The 19,096-nt window shown below is 34.8% G+C and overlaps 1 protein-coding gene across 4 annotated transcripts in view; it reads left to right on the forward strand.

Moving 5' to 3' along the window:
• COL11A1 (collagen type XI alpha 1 chain) overlaps positions 1-19,096 on the forward strand; it is a gene marked incomplete at both ends in the record, with an annotated part of 178,684 nt that overhangs the window by 43,407 nt on the left and 116,181 nt on the right. Inside the window, 3 exons of one of the 4 annotated variants that reach the window (XM_080916365.1) lie at positions 11,520-11,645; positions 16,700-16,816; positions 17,376-17,468. In XM_080916365.1, the coding sequence (XP_080772491.1) occupies positions 11,520-11,645; positions 16,700-16,816; positions 17,376-17,468 (336 nt within the window). Of the gene's footprint in view, positions 1-11,519; positions 11,646-16,699; positions 16,817-17,036; positions 17,190-17,375; positions 17,469-19,096 lie in introns of all 4 variants that reach the window. The other 3 variants (XM_080916364.1, XM_080916367.1, XM_080916366.1) reach the window with 3 other exon arrangements.

Below are 19,096 nucleotides of genomic sequence, written 5' to 3' on the forward strand. Positions count from 1 at the left end.
AGAATCACTGCTGCCTCAGTGCATTTTGATTATGAGATGGGGGTATGTGCTTTATATTTTAGGGCTTTATTGACTTCATATTAAAATTTCCAATATAGTGTATATTTTGACTGAGATTGCTTGTAGAAGAAAGAGGAAGCATTTAAAGTAGAGTTAGATTCTAGGACTCTGTACAGATTACAAAATCTCACCACCATGCACATGGTGCTCATTGCTCTAAGAGGAACTCAATTATCTCCTGCTACTTGGTATAGTAAAATACCAATTTGTCAGCTCTCTCCTTCTGCATGTCTGTCCATGTATAATGATTGTATAGATTATCCTTAAACAATTACTCATCTCTTCTCTTCTTCATTTTAAATGTTGTTAGTTGAGTAGCCCCATTTGACTGGCCTGTGAGAAGTTTTCCTGATTGCTGATTCATAGAGGAGGGCTCAGCCCAATGGGGTTGGCACCACCTTTGTACAGGTTGACTTAAGCGCACAAAATGGCAAAATGGTAGCTGGAAGCAAGCTATTAGTTTTTTTTTTTTTCTCCAAGTTCCTGCTTGAGTTCTTTCCCTGACTTCTGATGTGTTGTATTGTGGAAGTGAAGTGTGAGCTAAACATTTCCTCCCCTTGTTGATTTTGGCTTTTGTAAATCACAACAGAAAGCAAAATAGGCCAGCACTTCACAGGACTATGAGTATGTGGGGATAATAGGAAAGGAACTCATTATGTTAGGTTTCTAATGTTGCTCCTCTGACAGTAAATGTGAGGCATTTACAGACATCAGTTCTTGAAGTTCCAGTTGGATGCAATGGGCCTTAACTCTTTTTTATGATTTAAAGCTACAGTTACAAAGTTTAAAAGAAATCTTTAAACAATTAAAACCTATTGAGTTTTCTAGGACAAAGTTGTATTTCATCATCTTTTCTGTCCTACGTTTTATGACAAACACACTGTTTATGTGAAATTTTCTCTAAATCCAGGGAGTATACCAGGAATGTAATTACTTATGTTATTGTTGACTTACATTTAGAATGTGCTCTTTTAAATGCATAGTCTAGTTTATGTTCTATAAATGCTTGTATATAGTTAGGAAATGAGTGAAAAGTACTTGGCAAATCCATGAAGTCTTGTCTACTAATCTCCCTGCTCAGGTCTCTATGGTTGCTAGCCACTGTTCTTGGCAAATAGCTCCCCAGGGAGAGAAAGAATGAGACAATGGCTGATGGTACCTCTTTGCTTATAATACCCCAGGGACTTTTCATTCAGAGCACAAGTTTTGTCTTCGCACATGTCTGCAGGTTACAGCTCGTCCTCTGGAGTTCTCTCTGACTTCATGGACATTTCCTTTCTTCTGTGCTCCTACATATCCACAGAGTACCCATTTCTTGAAATCCACTACTCATGGCATATTTCCTACATATGCACTCACCAGTCCTTGTGTTTCGTGGGTTCTTCCTTGGTTCTATTTTCCCCACTCTTAGCTCATTCTTGCTGTTCTTTAGTTAGTAATTTTTTTTCCTTCTTGAACCTGCTGTCTATCAGCTTATTCTTCTGATTGTCACCCTTATTCTTTTTTGTTCTATATTTTGTGATTGTTTCTGGGATTCTAGCAGTTACTTATCTCCTGTCTGGCTCTAGAATATACACTTTGTGAGGGCGAAAGCTTTCTGTAGTATGAGAAAGCATAGAGCCAGGCCTGCCATACAAATTATTTCATTAATAAAATTTAAAAACTAAATATACTCTCCATGAATTGTTAATTTAAGAAGCATAGATGATCTGTGGTGTCAGAGAAGCAATGGCTAAAGTCCTGTTAGCCTTTTACTAAATGTTGTGTTGATTTTACTTATTCACTATGTAGAGTGGTCTCATATGAGCACTTCGATGTAATATCCCTTCTTCTTTACATTGGAGAGTATAGAAATTATAAGATTAAATATATATTTCTGTGGAAGACTGTTCTGTAGAGTCTGGTAAATGTTCCTTTAATTAGAAACACATTTAAATAATGTAGAATACAGTTCATATTCATAAAATTGGTTTCTTCAGTTGGCTTTGCTGCACTATCAGAGCTATGTGGGCTGTAGTTAAGACAGTGATTCTGTGGTGTCTGTCATTCCTTCCTTTGAATTAAAGTCCGGATCCAATTGCTTATGTACATTTCAATCACACAAAAAACTCTAAGCATTTTGGCAGCTTTCCTTCACCCCACAAAATACTGGAGAAAGTATCATTAACTTATGAAATGTTAGGAAAAGCAACAACTGGAACAACAACGGCAGAAGCAGCAACAGCAACAACAACAAAACAACGCTGTTATGAAACTTACTGTCTTGATAAATTCAGAGGTCTCAGCATGGCAGAAGTATATTGTTCAACTGATTGACTCTGCTCGGTAGTCTTTAAGAGTTTTAAACCCCAGTCGGATTTGCTGTCAGGCCTCTTCCTGGCTATGCAATCAGAAACTCTACCAAGACCCACCCTGATTTTTACAGGAATTTCTAATATCAACTTTGAATAGATATTTGGGGATGAGAGGAACATTTATTGGACCGTGTGTCATGTGTTTCACTGCCGAACCCTCTGCAGTGACTGCCAGACTCTTCAGGTCTGTCAATTTGTTTCTGTTATGTGAGTTTTTTTTTTTTTTTTTTTTGTCTGTTTTTCCTTGGTGTGTTTGGCTTGTGGATAATCACTTTCAGATTCCTGAAAATATATTTTCTTGGAACATACTTTTGCAGCAATTACAAGTGAAATCTATAGCCACATCCCTTAAATTTTATACTGCTATTTCAATTGCCTCGGAAATTTTATAGAGAAAAATAAAAACCTTTTAACAAGTGCAATTTTAAGTTTACAAATAAGTTGCACTGATGATTTTAAGATTTCCATGCAAGAAAAGTATTGATACTTTCTAAATATTTATAGTTGTTTTTTATTATAGAAAAGTGGCTACAGATTGGCACCAGAGCCAGGGAGGCTGAAGATATGGCCACGCTGACCTACTTTTAGAATGTGATCTTGCACATTTCAACTGTATTCCTGGGAATAAAAAGAAAGAAAAACCCAGTGGAAATTTTCATCACCCCTACTCTTGCATTTTCACCCCAAAATCTAGATCACGTGGAGTATACTGAGGCTTGTGCGGCCCAGCAATAACAGCTATGGCATTCTTAACTGAGCAGTCAATAGTGCAAGGTTTCTGAAGAAAAAATGTTCCTCTAGGCTCTTCTTGTCCTATGATAGGAATAGGGGCCTTGGAGATTTTTGAGATTCCTTCCACTGCTAATGGTTAGCATCCCTTGTACTTTCTTTGGCAAGTGATGGCTCCACCACACCCTGCTTGCCTACCCATGTGCTATTTCAATAAGATTTCTCTGCTCTCTTGCTGTGTCCAAGCTATAATGTTTCTCACCTGCTGCCAGTTTGTCACTCTGCAGGTGACTTAAACTAGCCCATTGTCCCTGTGCTAGTAGTATCAGGATGCTTTGCAGTGTTCAATAAAATCTGTTGTTTCTAAATTTAATCTTAGAGCACACCTAAAATGCCTCTAAACTCCTTGGCAAGCAATAATAAAGGTGACCTTCATTCTCATGCCCTAGACAATTCTCATTTTCATATGAATTCTAAGCAGCTAGATCTTCTCTGTACACATCTATGTTGTATATATGGCACATTTTCTTTATCCATTAGTCCACTGAGGAGAAAGGATGGCTCTGTGGCTTGGTTGTTATCAGGGGTGACAAGGTACATAGGTGTGCAGGTACATGTACATGTTTGTTGACTTAAGAACATCTTCATATACATCACAAGTGGTAGGTTGAAAAAGGTAAAATAATTCCCTTTAAAGATTTTGAGAAAACTCTGATTGGAAGACTGACAACACTTCCAACTACTATGTGAAGATTCATTCCTTACCACACATTTGCCCTCTTGATAATTCTTATCAGGGTGAATTTCAGTGCAGTTTTTGGTTTACATTTACCTTATGACTAAGAATGCTGAGGATTTTTTATGGCTTTATTTGTCATTTATATTTTTGAGAGCCATTTTTTCAATTCACTTAACCTTTTGTAGTTTAGGTTACCTATGTGAGGAAGATATAAGTCTTGAGTTTTTCATATGTACTGAATCTTAATCTCCTGTTGAGTGAACACTGGTATTGAATCCCTCCTGCTCTGTAGGCTGCCTCCTGACTCTGTTTTATCCTTTGTTGGGCCGAAGTATTTAGCTTGATGAAATTTTATTGTATAATCTTATCATTATATTTGGAGGTCTTGAGGCCTATTTTGAAAGTAACTTCCTAGGAAGATTTCCTCAAGTAGTTTCAAAGTTATATTAAGGTATTTGATTAAATTATAATTAATTATTTTATAAAATGAGGCATAGACTTCTATTTTTTTATTCTACATCTGGATAGACAGGTTTCAGAATACCTTTTGTTGAGGAGCTGTTCTTTTTTCAAAATTTCAATGTCAAGATAATCTAAACCCTCCTTGACATTTTTAGACAAAATCTTTGAAATGATTTTATTACTTGGTAACAACTTTTGTATTAAATGGTTTGCATTATTTAAACAAAATTACAGAGGAAACTATCTTAAGAATAGTTTAAGTAACTCACTCCTTGGAAAGTTGAATTTCTACAGTCAGTGGACATCCCTGCTTTGGCCTTTGATGAAGAGAACAGATGAGTACACATCATACTGGAGCTATATAATGGAGGTGTGAATAGTGGCAATGGAACAAGTTAAGAAGAGGACCCAGAGTCCCAAATCCAGTTTGAGAATTCACCTACCTCATGGCCAAAGTATCAAATATTTCTCTACCTTCAAAAATTCTACCACTGTCCAATATCCCCAACTCCCTGTAGGGACCAAATTTTATCATGGGATCTTTCAGAGACATTAAACATCCAAACTATGACAAGATTTCAAGCAAGAACTGAAAACGTTCAAACAGTGACTTTAAGGGTAAGGAAGAGAGCTTTCTGTGTTAAGCCAAAGCCTGTGGTGGAGGAGAGCATTTCCACCTTTCCAGCCCTTTGAGATGTTTTTCATTTTCTGTACTCGTAAGAGTCTAGTGAAAGACAATCTAAGAAAAATACTTATGGTGAAAAGAGAAAAAAGTATTAACAATATGGTTTGGGGAGATAGTATGCCTTTTGTTCTTGTTCTTCATCTTCTTCCTTCTCTTGTTCTTCCTCATCTCCTTGACACTAAGTATTATTACATCAGAAGAAAAACATTTACCCATAATTATCTTATTTATGTAGTCTACCACTGCACATTTCTCCCATGTGAAAGTTTCTTCCTCCACCCCCCCCCCGATTTCTATCTTCTTTAGAGTAACAAATATGAAACAATAAGTAAGTTTATTTCCTGTAACATTCATTGTTGAATGGATTTAAGATCGATCTGTAAACAACCCAAATTCAGAATCTGGGTACTTGCATGTTAAAATCCTTGTATAATGTTATTTAAAACAATTAGGTGAAAATAATAATTTTTATTTAGACTATATCTCTTCTATTTTTGGACTAATATCTAAAAAATAAAAGGAGTTTTTACTGGTGGGAATTTAATAACTTCCTTTTTAATTAATTAATTTACTATACATTCCAATTGCACCTTCCCCTCTCTTTTCTCCTAAGAGTGTCACCTTCTGTCCTCTCTTCCCTCTATCCTCTTTCCCTTTTTTCTCAAAGAAGAGGAGGCCCCCCATTGACATTAACCTTCACTGGAATGTCAAGTTGCAGGAGGACTAGGTGCATCTTTTATTGAGGTTAGATAAAGCTGCCTAGGTAGGACAAAGGGATCCAAAGGCAAGCAATAGAATCACAGACAGCCACTACTCCTGCTGTTAGGATTCTCACAAGACCAAGTTGCACAGCTGCTACATATGTGTAGGAGGCCTAGGCCCATCCCATGTATGCTCTCTCTTGTCAGTGGTTCAGTCTCTCTGAGCCTCCAGGTCCCAAGGTTAGTTGCTTCTGTAGGTTTCTTGTGATGTTCTAGACCTATCTTGCTCTTTGAATCCTTCCTCATCTCTTCCACAAGATTCCCTAACTAGCTAACTCTTATTTGCTAGCAATATTGTATAAAATGTTTATGTAGTGTTCATTTACACTGAGATACCTTGCTATATGTTGCAAGCTGATAGAGAAAAGGATGTTCTATGGGAAGTACAGATGCTAGATAACTTTGGGAAACAAAATTGCAGCAATGATTCATTATAGTATGAAAGTATATTGTAGCAGTAATATTATAAAAAAGGGAGAACGGTTCCAGTACCATGCCAAGCTACTTCCTGCTATTCTCTGTCCCAGGAGCAGCATCCCTTCTGACTCTCTGCCCCCAGTGGTGTCTCAGATGCAGACCCTGCTCACATGTTCAGCAACAAACCCCTGTGCTTATTGTCACAATTCCCACTAGACCAACAAAACCAAAACTTTAGTAACTTGTAATTTATCAATCAGATTTATATCAGTAAATTCTCACTCCACAAAATGCCCACACAATAAACTCAGAGCTAATTGATATTGGTATAAACTGCCCATTTAAATAAGACAAATTTTACATAATAATCCATCCCTTATAAGATATTCATAGCTACCTGTGGCTATTTAAAGCTACACGAAGATATATTATCTTCTTCCTCCTCCATCTTGGCTTCTTCTCCCTTCCATCTCTCCTCTACTTTTCCAAAACTCTGTCTCTGCCTATCTTTTTCACTGCCTACTCACAGGCCTTGCCTTTTCTTGTACCTACCCTCACCTAACAATAGACGTCAGTATATAATTCCAGAAATTTCTAAAACTTTCTGAGATGCACAGTCAGTGGTTGCTTTGCTTCTCCCCTTTAAGAAATCCCTTATAAGGAACAGAGATGGAAATTTTAGAATGAGAGAAACTTCCAAGTTTTAATATGAGAACTTAGATCTAGGAATTAGAGCAAACAGAAACCTTATGGAAAGTTCAGATACTCATTGCTTGACATTAAGGAGGCCATCCTATGTCAGTTGTAATGGGACATTAGCCTGACGTCCCAGGTAGCTATCTGGTTATATCTGAAAATGTGATGACATTCCTGTAGTTCCTTGGGAAAGCAAATATTCCATCTACAGGTTGTATCATTCAACTAACCATGTATTGTAACAGCTTAGCTGATCCTTAATTTTCACTGTTTATTCTATGAGGATTGGTGCTGTATGTCACAGACAGTGGGTGGTGAGACTTGAAGTCAAATAAACATTGGCTGGTCTCATGCAGACTGGCCATTTAGAACCAAAAGCAGACTCTTAAGAGTTATATACAGTAGACTGAATTTACGTGATTAACCTAAATTAAAAAAAAATCACCATATAGAATATTGTGTAAAACTTTCAAAACAAAAGAATTCTATCCCTCATTACATATATATGTAATTCTATCCCTCACTACACACACACACACACACACACACACAGACACACACACACACACACACATATATATATATATATATATATATATATATATATATATATATATATATATACATATATAAATGAGGTGTGTGATTTTGAGAAAGAGAAAGAGTGCATTACATTTGTTCTGGATAAGCTTACATAATTATGTGTATAACTGGCAGTGATGGAAGTTTTGGTGAGGTTCTTCTGCAATGCATAGTCCCATTCACTCATTTGTTCACAAAGTTTTATTTTCCTACAATTATTTTGCTCTCTTCTGGTAAAGTTCTACATTCTATGTAAAAGTATTATATTGTGTGGCTAGTTGACACAGCTGTAGATCATGAGGTAATCCCATGATTTCTACCTTGACCTTGGCTCTTAGACCATCCGAGAACTAAGATGTCTTTTTATGCCTCCAGTGCTACAGCACTACAGAAGCCAGTTTTACTTGGTCATCTCACCCTCCCCAGCTCTGGGAAATGTTATAGCATCAAAAATAATATTTACAGCTCATTACACCTGTTATAATACTCAGGTTTATTTATAGTCTGTGCTCACAACACATCATATGATTAATACAAAACAGTGTGTGATGCTTTCTGGGAAAATTAGATTTTTACAGAAATTTCCACTATTTTCTAATATTATGTTTTATGACTAACTGTTAAATACTGAAATAAGAATTTACAGTGGAAACATTAGTAACTCCCCATTAGTGAAGTAATGTCTAATAAACAGACTAATAAGTGGTTGGAAAAACAATTTTCCTTTCAAAATCTATTTTATGAAATAGAATTTATATGTGAGACACTTTATCTTATGTGTTCCAGCAATTAAATATAACACTTGATAATTTGTACACCTGGAATGGATGTTCTTGATAGGACTTCTCAATTGGTTCATTTTAATTCCATTAAATAATCTCACTGTTCCAGATATTTGGAAAGGAAAATTTGGAGGTAGGGGTTCCAATTAAAACCACTCCAGACATTTCTCTTTGTGCCCAGTGATACACATTTATTATTTTATGAGGCACCACAATAAAGAATTATGCATTTAGCATACGATTTGGAATAAATCTTCAGATCTCATAGTCCAGATGCAGCTGCTGTGTGCTTGACTGAAGAGTTTTGGTTCATGGATGCTGACAATATATTTAGCTACTTGTATGCACTTTTTGTGCCTTCAAAAATTATTGGTATAATTCACCTATATATTCACAAAATGTTGAAAAACCACTCAGAAAAGAATTGTAATTGGTCAACTTCCTATACTGCTTCATGATATAGCCAAGTAAATATTTTAGATTGGAAACATTTATCATAGTCTGACCATTAAAGTTCCCTATAGTATTTTTATTTAGGTATGAACTGTACTTGCTGTATTTCATGTTTCAGTGGAAATTAAATTGGCTTATCTTCTCCTTATTGGGATACTACTTGATCATACATACATACATACTACATACACACATACATACATACATACATATGCATGTTCAAAGAATTATTAAGAGAACCAACTAATGAATTAAAAACAAAATAAAATTAGTAAATAATTTGAATACATATAACAGATAGAGAATTTGACATCTCTCTGGTTATAGAGAACTGTGTATAAGTTCAGGAAAAATGTAAGAAAGGTTGGCATAGCTCTTTTAATGCTGAGACTAATTACCAAGCAAAAAGGTTCAAATTCATAGATGTGCTCCAATATATAAAAAGCATCCTGACACACTTGAAAGTTCCAAGTTTTCATAATGGCAAATGGCAAACTCTCATTCATCACCATGTATTGGAACAGATATTTCTGTGTTCAAAATCAAAAAGAAAATATACAAATCTACAAGCAAGCAGTAACACCAGCATTACACAGTTTTTATCTAAGGTATAAGCAAAGTTCTTAGAAAACTATGGCATGGGCAAAGAAGCACACACACACACACACACACACACACACACACACACACACAAACTCATGTAAAACAAAACAAATCAACTAGAAAATTTATTGACCTTGCATAACAAGGACATTAAGTCAACAACTCTGATGTTGCCTGTGAGTTCCTTTTCAAGTGCATAGGTTCTTAAAGATCTAATTTTTAGAGAATTTCATGTAACATTTTTACTATATTCACCATTTCTTCCCCCTTACATATTGTATGTGTACATATGTGTGTGTATGTGTCTGATTCACATGGCTTTTAAAAAGCCTCAGTTTATAAAATGTCTGAAATAACTGGAGTCAGATTCACTAATCGAACACACAGTCAATTAAGTATATTTTAAAAGTTCTCATAATCATTGAATACAAATTACTGTTATTAGATCCTTGAGTGACTCAGTGGCTAAAGGTGCTTGGTGCCAAGCTTCATTACCTGAGTTTAATACCCAGGATTTAAAAACTTCAAGAATTTCCTATATGCATATAATCCTTGCACAAAAATAAATAAATAAATAAATAAATAAATAAATAAATAAATAAGTAAATACTATTGTTATATTATCAAAAAGACACAGAAAAACAACTGTTAGGAGGATGTGGAGAACACTCATGAACTATTAGTGAGAATGTAAATCAGCCTAGTCATTTTGGAAAATGTTATGACATCTTTAGAAATGGTTACAAGCTCAAATATTGTGAGATTATGTTTTTGGTTTGTGCTAGTGAGACTCTCACTATTATGGCTGGAGACACCCAAGGAAAGTAGAATTTACCTTAGCTCCAAGCTTTGTGCTCTAGTCAGACACAGTTGGGAAGGCATAGCATCAGGAGTTTGAGACACTGGCTTATTTTGTTCATACACAGGGAGTAGAAACCCATGAATGAAAGCAATCAGCATGCCTTCCTCTTTTTTATTTATTTCAGGGCCCAAACACTAAATGACCCTATCCACATTTATGATTCCCCTTCCCAACTTAATAAATAAGGAGAAACTTTCTGACAGATGTTGTCAGAGTTTCTTCTCCTACTCTTAGGTGATTAAAGATACAGTCATTCAAATTTATCTCTCTTTGTCTCTAATGCTGTATTCAATATTTTGTATGTTTGTATGTTAGTCAACATATATTCACAGATAAATGAGTATTGTGGTATAAGTTCTTTCCATGTTCTTAATTTTCAAGATTTTTATATTTAATGTTCACTATTTCACCTAGACCTAAGTAATTTTGGTGATAAAATTTCAACAAAGATGAATTAATTTTGAAATGGTTCAAAGTTAACTCAGTAGAAACAGTCAGAACAAGCTCTCAAATATAAATTTCAGCTTATAAATAAATAAATAGATATTTATATATAAATGCTTATATATATAAATTTATTATATATTTATATGTATATAATTTTACAGGGCTTTGTCAGGGTAAATGACATGTGGGCATAGTTATATTTTCTAAGATAGTTATAGTGATTTGTTACACAAATTCATTTTACAGTATGGTCTTGATGAATTGGATGTGTTTATTGTGTTGTTTCTAAAATTCAAGAAACTTAAATTTTTTAGATAATCTTAAATAACTCTAAAATTTGTCTCTATATAAATATATACAGATTTTTATATAAATAGTTTTCAATGTTTGCCAAAATATTTTTTCTCAACAATGTAGCAAATTCCTGCTTTTGTATTTATAAATACTGGTGTTTTTTCTGCATTCATTTTTTTGTTCATCTTTGTAAGTGAGTATTATTTTTCTTCTGAACATGATTCTACTGAGGTATTCACTTCCAGATTTCCCTAATAATAGCATTTCGGTGTAAACTAATCTTCTTTATTTTCATGCAATTTCATATCCTTGGCCTGTATTTTATTTGTCTTTGACTAATATTCAATTGTAAATTCTATAAAACTGAATATTAACAGCTTGATTAATATATAGTACATTTTCTGTACCAGAAAGGCAGAGCAGTGTAATTGATTATTACTTTCTCAGTCATATAAATCTCATATCATCTTCATAATGATATATGTTTATTTATTTCTCTTCTGCATACGTATAAATGCAGGCCTTTCAACCTTACAGTCTGCAGGCATCTGCAATGCCACAAGCTGACTTTCTCTATTCCTGACTCTTTTCAGGGTGATATTCAGCAGTTCCTGATCACGGGTGACCCAAAGGCAGCATATGACTACTGTGACCATTACAGTCCAGATTGTGACTTAACATCCAAGGCTGCCCAAGCCCAGGAGCCGCACATAGATGAGGTAGGATACAAGACACAGGAGGCTTTGAGGTCCAGACGTTTGCCTATGCCCTCATTTATGGCATACTTACTCAGTAGGAATTAAACTATACTTTTTAGTAAGCATCCTTGAGGAAGAATTGGCTCATAGGTAATTTGGTATGTATTTTCCCTTATTCAGGGTTGATTCCTCAAAGCAATATTCCTTTCCTTTGCTTTAAGGAGTTAAAACCATTTAACTATGAAGAGAGTGTGGTTTATGGTGTAGTGGCCATTTCCCAATTCTGGACATTACTTACTGAAGAGAAAAAAAGTATTGAAATTTGTCTTAAAGACTTTGGGTTTTGTTATGTAATCAAGACATTCCTCAGCTTTAATTTTCAAAGTATATTTTCTCATAGGAATGTAAACAGCTTAAACAAGAAATAGTTTGTGCTTTAATTTCTAATAAAATGATGGGTTTTGTTTGGATTATAATGTAAAACATTTTTAAGGTTATCCAGTTTCATCCTTTTTGGCTTCCTTTTTCTCCTTCCAAGCCCTCCTTTGTCCTCGCCTCAGACTCTTCCAGACACATTAAACATCCCGATCACTCCTGATAATGGTACTTGTATGAATATGGTCTCAGGGTTGAATGTTTGGTAATAGATATTAACTGTTATGTTATTTTTCTGAAGAAAAAAAATATATTTTGAGATTTCTCTTCTTTTTAATTTTTATTTTGTTTTTTAAATGACTTTTTTCTTTTACAGTCTACTTGTTAGCCCCTCCGTGTCTGTCCTCCCACAATTCTTCATTATATTCCTCCTCGCCTTTTCTCCAAGTGGATGTCCACCCCACTTCCTGTCCTGGTCAGGCCTCCCTACTCCCTGGGTCCTCATGTCTCTAAGGTGCATCTTCTCCCACTAAGGCTAGACCAGGAGGTCTTCTGCTGTATATGTGCCTAGAGCCTCAGATCAGCTTATGTATGCTGCCTGGTTTTGGTGGGTCTATGTCTGAGAGATCTCAGGGGTCCAGGTTAGTTGAGACTGCTGGTCTTTCCATGGGGTTGCCCTCTTCCTCAGCTTCTTCTTAGGCTTTCCCTAATTCAACCACAGGAGTCCACAACTTCAGTCCATTGTTTGGGTGTGTCTGCTTCTGTCTCAACAGCTGCTTGTTTGGTCTCTCAGGGAACAGCCATACTAGTCTGCAATCACACGGTACCATCAGTACTAGTGTCAGACCTTGGAGCCTCCCTTGAGCTAGATCCCAGTTTGGACCTGTGTCCAAACTTCCTTTATCTCAGATTCTTCTCCCTCTCTGTCCCTGCAGTTCTTTTAGACAAGAATATTTCTGGGTCAGAGTTTTGACTGTGGAATGGCCACCCTATTCCTCCACTTGATGCCCCCTCTTTCTACTGGAGGTGAATTTATTTAGTTTTCTCAAAACTAAGATTATCAACTTGAATGTTGAGAACAAAATTCCATTTTACAAACAAGTCCAACAATATATTTGTCCTTTTTAGAAAATATATTATTAGATAATACTTTTGAGTTTCACTGACTTAAAATGAGTGGATTTTTTAAATCTGTTTTATTATTATAACTGATACAAATTCAAGTTGGATTTTATAATTTAAAATTGCAAAATTTGACATCACTTTAATTTGTAATCTATGTAACCCCTTGTAATATAGATAAATTACATTGTGTGTGTGTATATATATATATATATATATATATATATATATATATATATATATATTACATTGTATATATATATATTACGTTGTGTATATATATTACATTGTGTATATATATTACATTGTGTGTATATATATTGCATTGTGTATATATATTACATTGTATATATATGTATATATATATATATCTCCCATTCTCTTGCCCTAATCTGCCCCACAATTTACCAGTAGCATCTTTTATGAAACAGGGTAAAGGTCTTATAAAGCCAATATGAAGGAACTAAGAAACATTTCTTGAATGTTTTGTTAGTTCAGGTTTCAAGTTCTTTATTCTGTGATGGTTTCTATGCAGAAAAACCATTGGGTTAAGTGTAGGTTTCTATGACTGATAGATCAAATGTATGTCACTAGTGCTGTGCTGAAAACTAATGATATTTATTTTGCCTTTGCCACTTTTTGTAAGAAAAACAAAATCTCTTTCCTATAGCAAATATGATTCTGCTTGGTAGAAGAAGAAAAGATGTTCTATGGAGTATGATTGAAAGTTGCTATTCACTTTTAAATCTTATTCACTAATTCATATTATAAAAGGTTTTATTTTTAATTATTCATGAAGAATTGACTCTATGTACATTGATAGTTAAAAACAATAAACATTTTATATTATTACTAAAAGTTAAGAAATGCTGTAAGCAGCTTTTATGATAATTTTAGATATTAGTCATGAAATGTTTCATCATATACTGAATGCATATTTTAACAGTTAATTTTCAGGTACTCTGCCAAAAAATAAGCAATAATATCTTCTGAAGTTAAGCATAAAGTATAATATGGAGTATGAGTCAGACACATTGCTTAATATTCTATTAACAACATACATAGATAAACTTACTGTTTTCTAACTCATTTTTCTTACATAACATATCTAATCCACTCTGAATTCAGTTGAGTGTGCATGCCGCAGTCACAACCTCATCAAAGAATGAGAGATGGATGCTATAGATAGACTTTTTTCTCAGTCCTAAAAATTTCATACATGAATGGATAATTTATGTGATACAGCATCATAAGTAATATTAAAATTATGGCTCTGGCCTCTCTGTACCATGTTAAATTATCTTTTTATTTTCTAAGAAATTGGATATGCAAGTTCAGTATGAGACTTTCTCAGTGTCTCATGAATGCTCTGTTTATGTGTAAAGAAGAGCTGACTGTCATTCTCTTCTTCGATGGCTAAAATGGAGGGTGAAGCCGAGCGAAGGAGATAGTCAGTGAAAATATGTAAGAAAACTGGCTTTCTCTCATGGATGTCTTCCGTCCCTGTTGTCTGTCCTTATTGTCAGAAGCAGATGCACAAAGGCACAGTTTTGTTTTATTTTGAATTGTTTTTAAACAAGTGAAGAAAGCATATGTTCATTTTCAGAAGACTCGTCTTCAACCAATTGAAAATTTCTGCTGGTGTGCTCATGGAGGAAAGATGAATTTACCTATCACATTATAATTTATTTCCATTTGTTTTTCTCTATTGCATATAGATCCTTCCCTCATAAATACACCCTGATTATAGTTTCTTATCCCAGTACTCGTACTTCTTCCCCACTTCCTCTTCTCTTACTTTAGCTTCAGATCCATACACTTTCTTTCAGTTACTAGAGAAATCCTCTACAAGATAACAACCAAAATGACCAAAACCTAAAACTATAGGATGAAGCAAAGTCTTTCATATAAAAGACTCTGCCTCACAGTCAGGAGTCCCATAAAAACACCAACTAAAAGCTCAGTATATATGCAGCGGACCTGGAACAAACCCACCAAGGCCTGTGCTTACTGCCTCATTCTCTGTGGGCTCATATGAACTTGTTTTAGTTCATTACTATTGCCTTTTTCTCTGTGTCGGTGTCCCCCAGCCCCTCTGGCTTCTGCAATCCCTCCAACTTCCTCTTATGCAGGAGTAGTTGAACACCCTGCAAGGGGTGGGGACCTGATTAAGAACTCAAATTTAGACCCTTTTAAGGCATAATGTTTGCCTCTGGGTCTCTTGTTCTTGTCTGCTGCTGGAACTGTCGGTCCAATGACGGTTGGATAAGACACTGGTCTATGTATACAGCAGAATATTCCCAGAAGTTATTTTGTTGATATTTATTTTTAATCACCAGTGATGTTCAGTGTTATCTTAGGTCCTGGTTCTTGGTCATCCAAGCAGTTTTTGGTATGGCCTCCCTGTTGCATATTTGGCCTTAAGTCAAATAAAATATTAGCCACGCGCACTAGGTCTGTGCCAACATTCCCCTAGCATATTCTTCAGGCAGGACATGTCTTTAGCTCAAAGGTTTTGCAGCTAGGTTGATGCCCTTGCCTTTGCTTTTGTAACCTGCAGGGTACCTTCTCCCACAAAAGAGACAAGGACATAAAGGAAAAGGATGCACACAGGCAACAGATTGCCCTTTCTGCACTCAGTGAGTTCCATAGGTGTTGTCCTCAGAACAATCCTTCATTTTAGCAACGGCTTGCATTGTTTGAGGAATTCTATGGGACCTCCTTGGCCAAAAACTCACTTGAATACAACCTTTTCCCAACACGGGAAGACTAACCTGCCTACAGGATATGACCAACTGAGATTCTGTCTCCTCACTAACAGAATTTCCACCATTATATTTCGTAGTTGTCATTGGCTACATTGTCTAGAAACATTCACTCATTTTGATTGAAAAATCACTAAATAACAGGTGTGCAATTCTAGGTTTGGTTAGGTTTCATTCAGAGGCAATGAGTAAATTAAGAATAAATTTTTAAGTTAGTATTTTCCAGATATGGTCATATTTATTCCCCTTATTTTAATTTTTAACACTTTCCCTATGTAGATGTAAGTATATTTTCATATTTTCATAAGACTCTTCCTCCTTTTTTATGCATTGAAAAATCATACCTATTTAAATACTGCCCTTGTTAGTTTTATTTTTTCTATGCTTGCGATCCAAGGCACTGCTGACATACATTAGCTGAGTGCTTGTCCACTAAGCTGGAGCCCCAGAAAAAATAATAATTGTTACAGGAAGATATTATACAGAAGATATTTGCAAATCAAAATTAAAGCAAATATTTAACAACTATTTCCAAAAACATGAATTCTGCCTTTGAATTAATATTCAAGGTTTAATAAAAGTTTGACTCATGATTCAAACTTTTATTTTTCTTAATTGCTTGTTCTGTTCTGAGAACGCTTGCTTGATAACTCTGATGTTCTTAGCTTCTGTGTACAATAGAATGGTATTTCTGCTTCACATATGATCTCTCTTAACGTTTACTTTGTGTAAAGGTTAAGAAGATTTCCACCCTGTTGATAATATTACTTGCAACTAACCAAATTGCTCAATATTTGTTCCCTTGCGACGTAGTATGCACCTGAGGATATAATCGAGTATGACTATGAATATGGGGAGACAGACTATAAAGAGGCTGAGAGTGTAACAGAGATGCCTTTTGTCACTGAAGAAACAGTAGCACAAACAGAGGTAAAAACAAGAACTGTCTTTTGCATGTGGTGTCCACTGTCCGTTGTTCTTTCGACTTTTATCTATCACTTGCTTCTGTGAATTAATAACAGGCTTTATTTGACAGAGACACCTCGAGGAGAGCGGACCAGTTTTACATTTTCATTTCCTTTCTTTTATCCATACTTTATTTTCTTTCTCATTACATGTTTTCCATTCCATCTTTCATGACATTTTACAGAAAAAGAAATCCAATTACACAAAGAAGAAGAGGACATTGGCCACTAACTCAAAGAAAAAATCTAAAACGTTCACATCCCCCAAATCTGAAAAATTTGCCTCCAAGAAGAAGAAACGTAATCAAGCCACAGCCAAAGCCAAACTAGGGGTCCAGGTAGCAAGAAAAAGCAATCAAGATCTGTCCTAGATGAGATGGAAGATCTCTGATGAGTCTTGGTCTTAACCAAATTAGATCAATTCCAATTTGGCTAACACTCTAATACAATTAAATCATAATTTTCACTCACTTGAGGTTACATTGCAGATTTCCTAACCCCTGTTCTTCTGAATTTATCACCAGGCAAATATTGTGGATGACTTTCAAGACTACAACTATGGAACAATGGAAACTTATCAGACTGAGTCTCCTAGGCGGGTATCAGGATCGAATGAGGTAATTGAGCAGCAATCTCAGCGTGGCTTTCAAAATGTGTAACATATTTTGCTAGATTTCTTAGACAAACATCCAGTTACTGAATCCTTTGAGTTGCCACTGATAGAGAAACAGAAGTGTTGGTTCATAATTAAAAAAAAAAAAAAACCTGTAGTTACTATTGATGTCAGTTCAGAATTTGCATGACACCTTACTTCATGCAAATTCTATGCTTTTCAAATGGAATTGGCTGCTATCATTTCTTTTTTTACTCTTACAGCTGAGCAAGCTGTAGCAAGCTTTTATCATGTCACCAAGAGTATTCAAGGCATGATTCTTCCTGGGGAAGAATCCTCTGACATGATCATTGTATCATCAACTGATACAATTCACATTTTATTGCTTAGGAACATCATTTTAATGACAACCAACATTTACATTTTAAAATTATTCAGAATGTTAATTATGATCAAATTAATGTGGTTTAAGTGTTCAATTATTTTCCGTGTAAGTGTTCCAAGATATGTAGGTCTGAGTAGGTCCTTGCAATTTTTGATTCATGGATGCTTTGATCATGAAATAACAATCAGTAGAAAATTCAGTTTAATATCTTATACCAATTATTTATATTATTATCATAAATAAATTAGTATTAGGTAAGTGCGAGGAATTTAATTATTTGAAACACATCTATTCTAATAAAATATAACTAATTTAATCTCATCCTTTAAAGTTATAAGCATAGATTTTAACTTTTCCTATTCTGCGTCCTTTCCTGTGAGAAGTTACAACAGTTCAAGATGTTGACTTTCACATATAAATTCATTCAACTGTTTATATCAGTGCTGAGAACATAAATTACATCATGGGCAAGGTGTAACTTCCTCAAAGAAGTATTTTATACTTAAGGCTAAAATTTTACAATTGTTGACCTTTTTAAACCCAATACAGTAATGTTATAGTAATGACTAAACTAGTACTTTTATTCATATAATGTTCTATAATGTTTCCAATTTAGTCCCTATTTCTCTACTATTTATATTGTTTGTCTTTGAGAACAAATTTTCAAATGTAATTCAAAGGGTGACAAGGAATATTATTCAATTTTAACATGATTGCAATCATAACACATGTTAATAATAGAATTTCCCTATGTGCATGACACTCTGAATAGCCACCAAATAGAATAGTTTTCAGATACTGGTGCTAATATTTAACTGACAAGATCGAATATCAAGTTACAAGACTGATCTTTGTAGCAACTGTATTTTGCTTTATTTTCCAATAAGATTTTAAAACTAAGCAAATATTCATAATTTTATGAATAATATTATTCATAATATTTAGACATGCATACTTTATTTGTTCAGATCATAAGCTATAAAGTAATACCTCACTGATGAGCAAATTTTCCCTAGTGAGAATAAGCACTCCTGCTGAATCCTTGTGAATAGTTGAAGTTGATGGGCAAAGGTGCTTCGAAAGCAATATGTCTTTGTACATCTGGGTGTATGTACAAGCATATTTTTTTCAGTGATTCTGAACAAACAGCCTCTTCCCAGGCTCTTGCCTTGCTTGAGTAATGAATTCCCTTCCTTTCTCATGCCCTTATGGTGTAGTTATAGATGCTCAGCTTGCTTTACTAACAG

Source organism: Micromys minutus (genome assembly GCF_963924665.1).
Source record: "Micromys minutus genome assembly, chromosome: 4".
Lineage (NCBI taxonomy): Eukaryota > Metazoa > Chordata > Mammalia > Rodentia > Muridae > Micromys > Micromys minutus.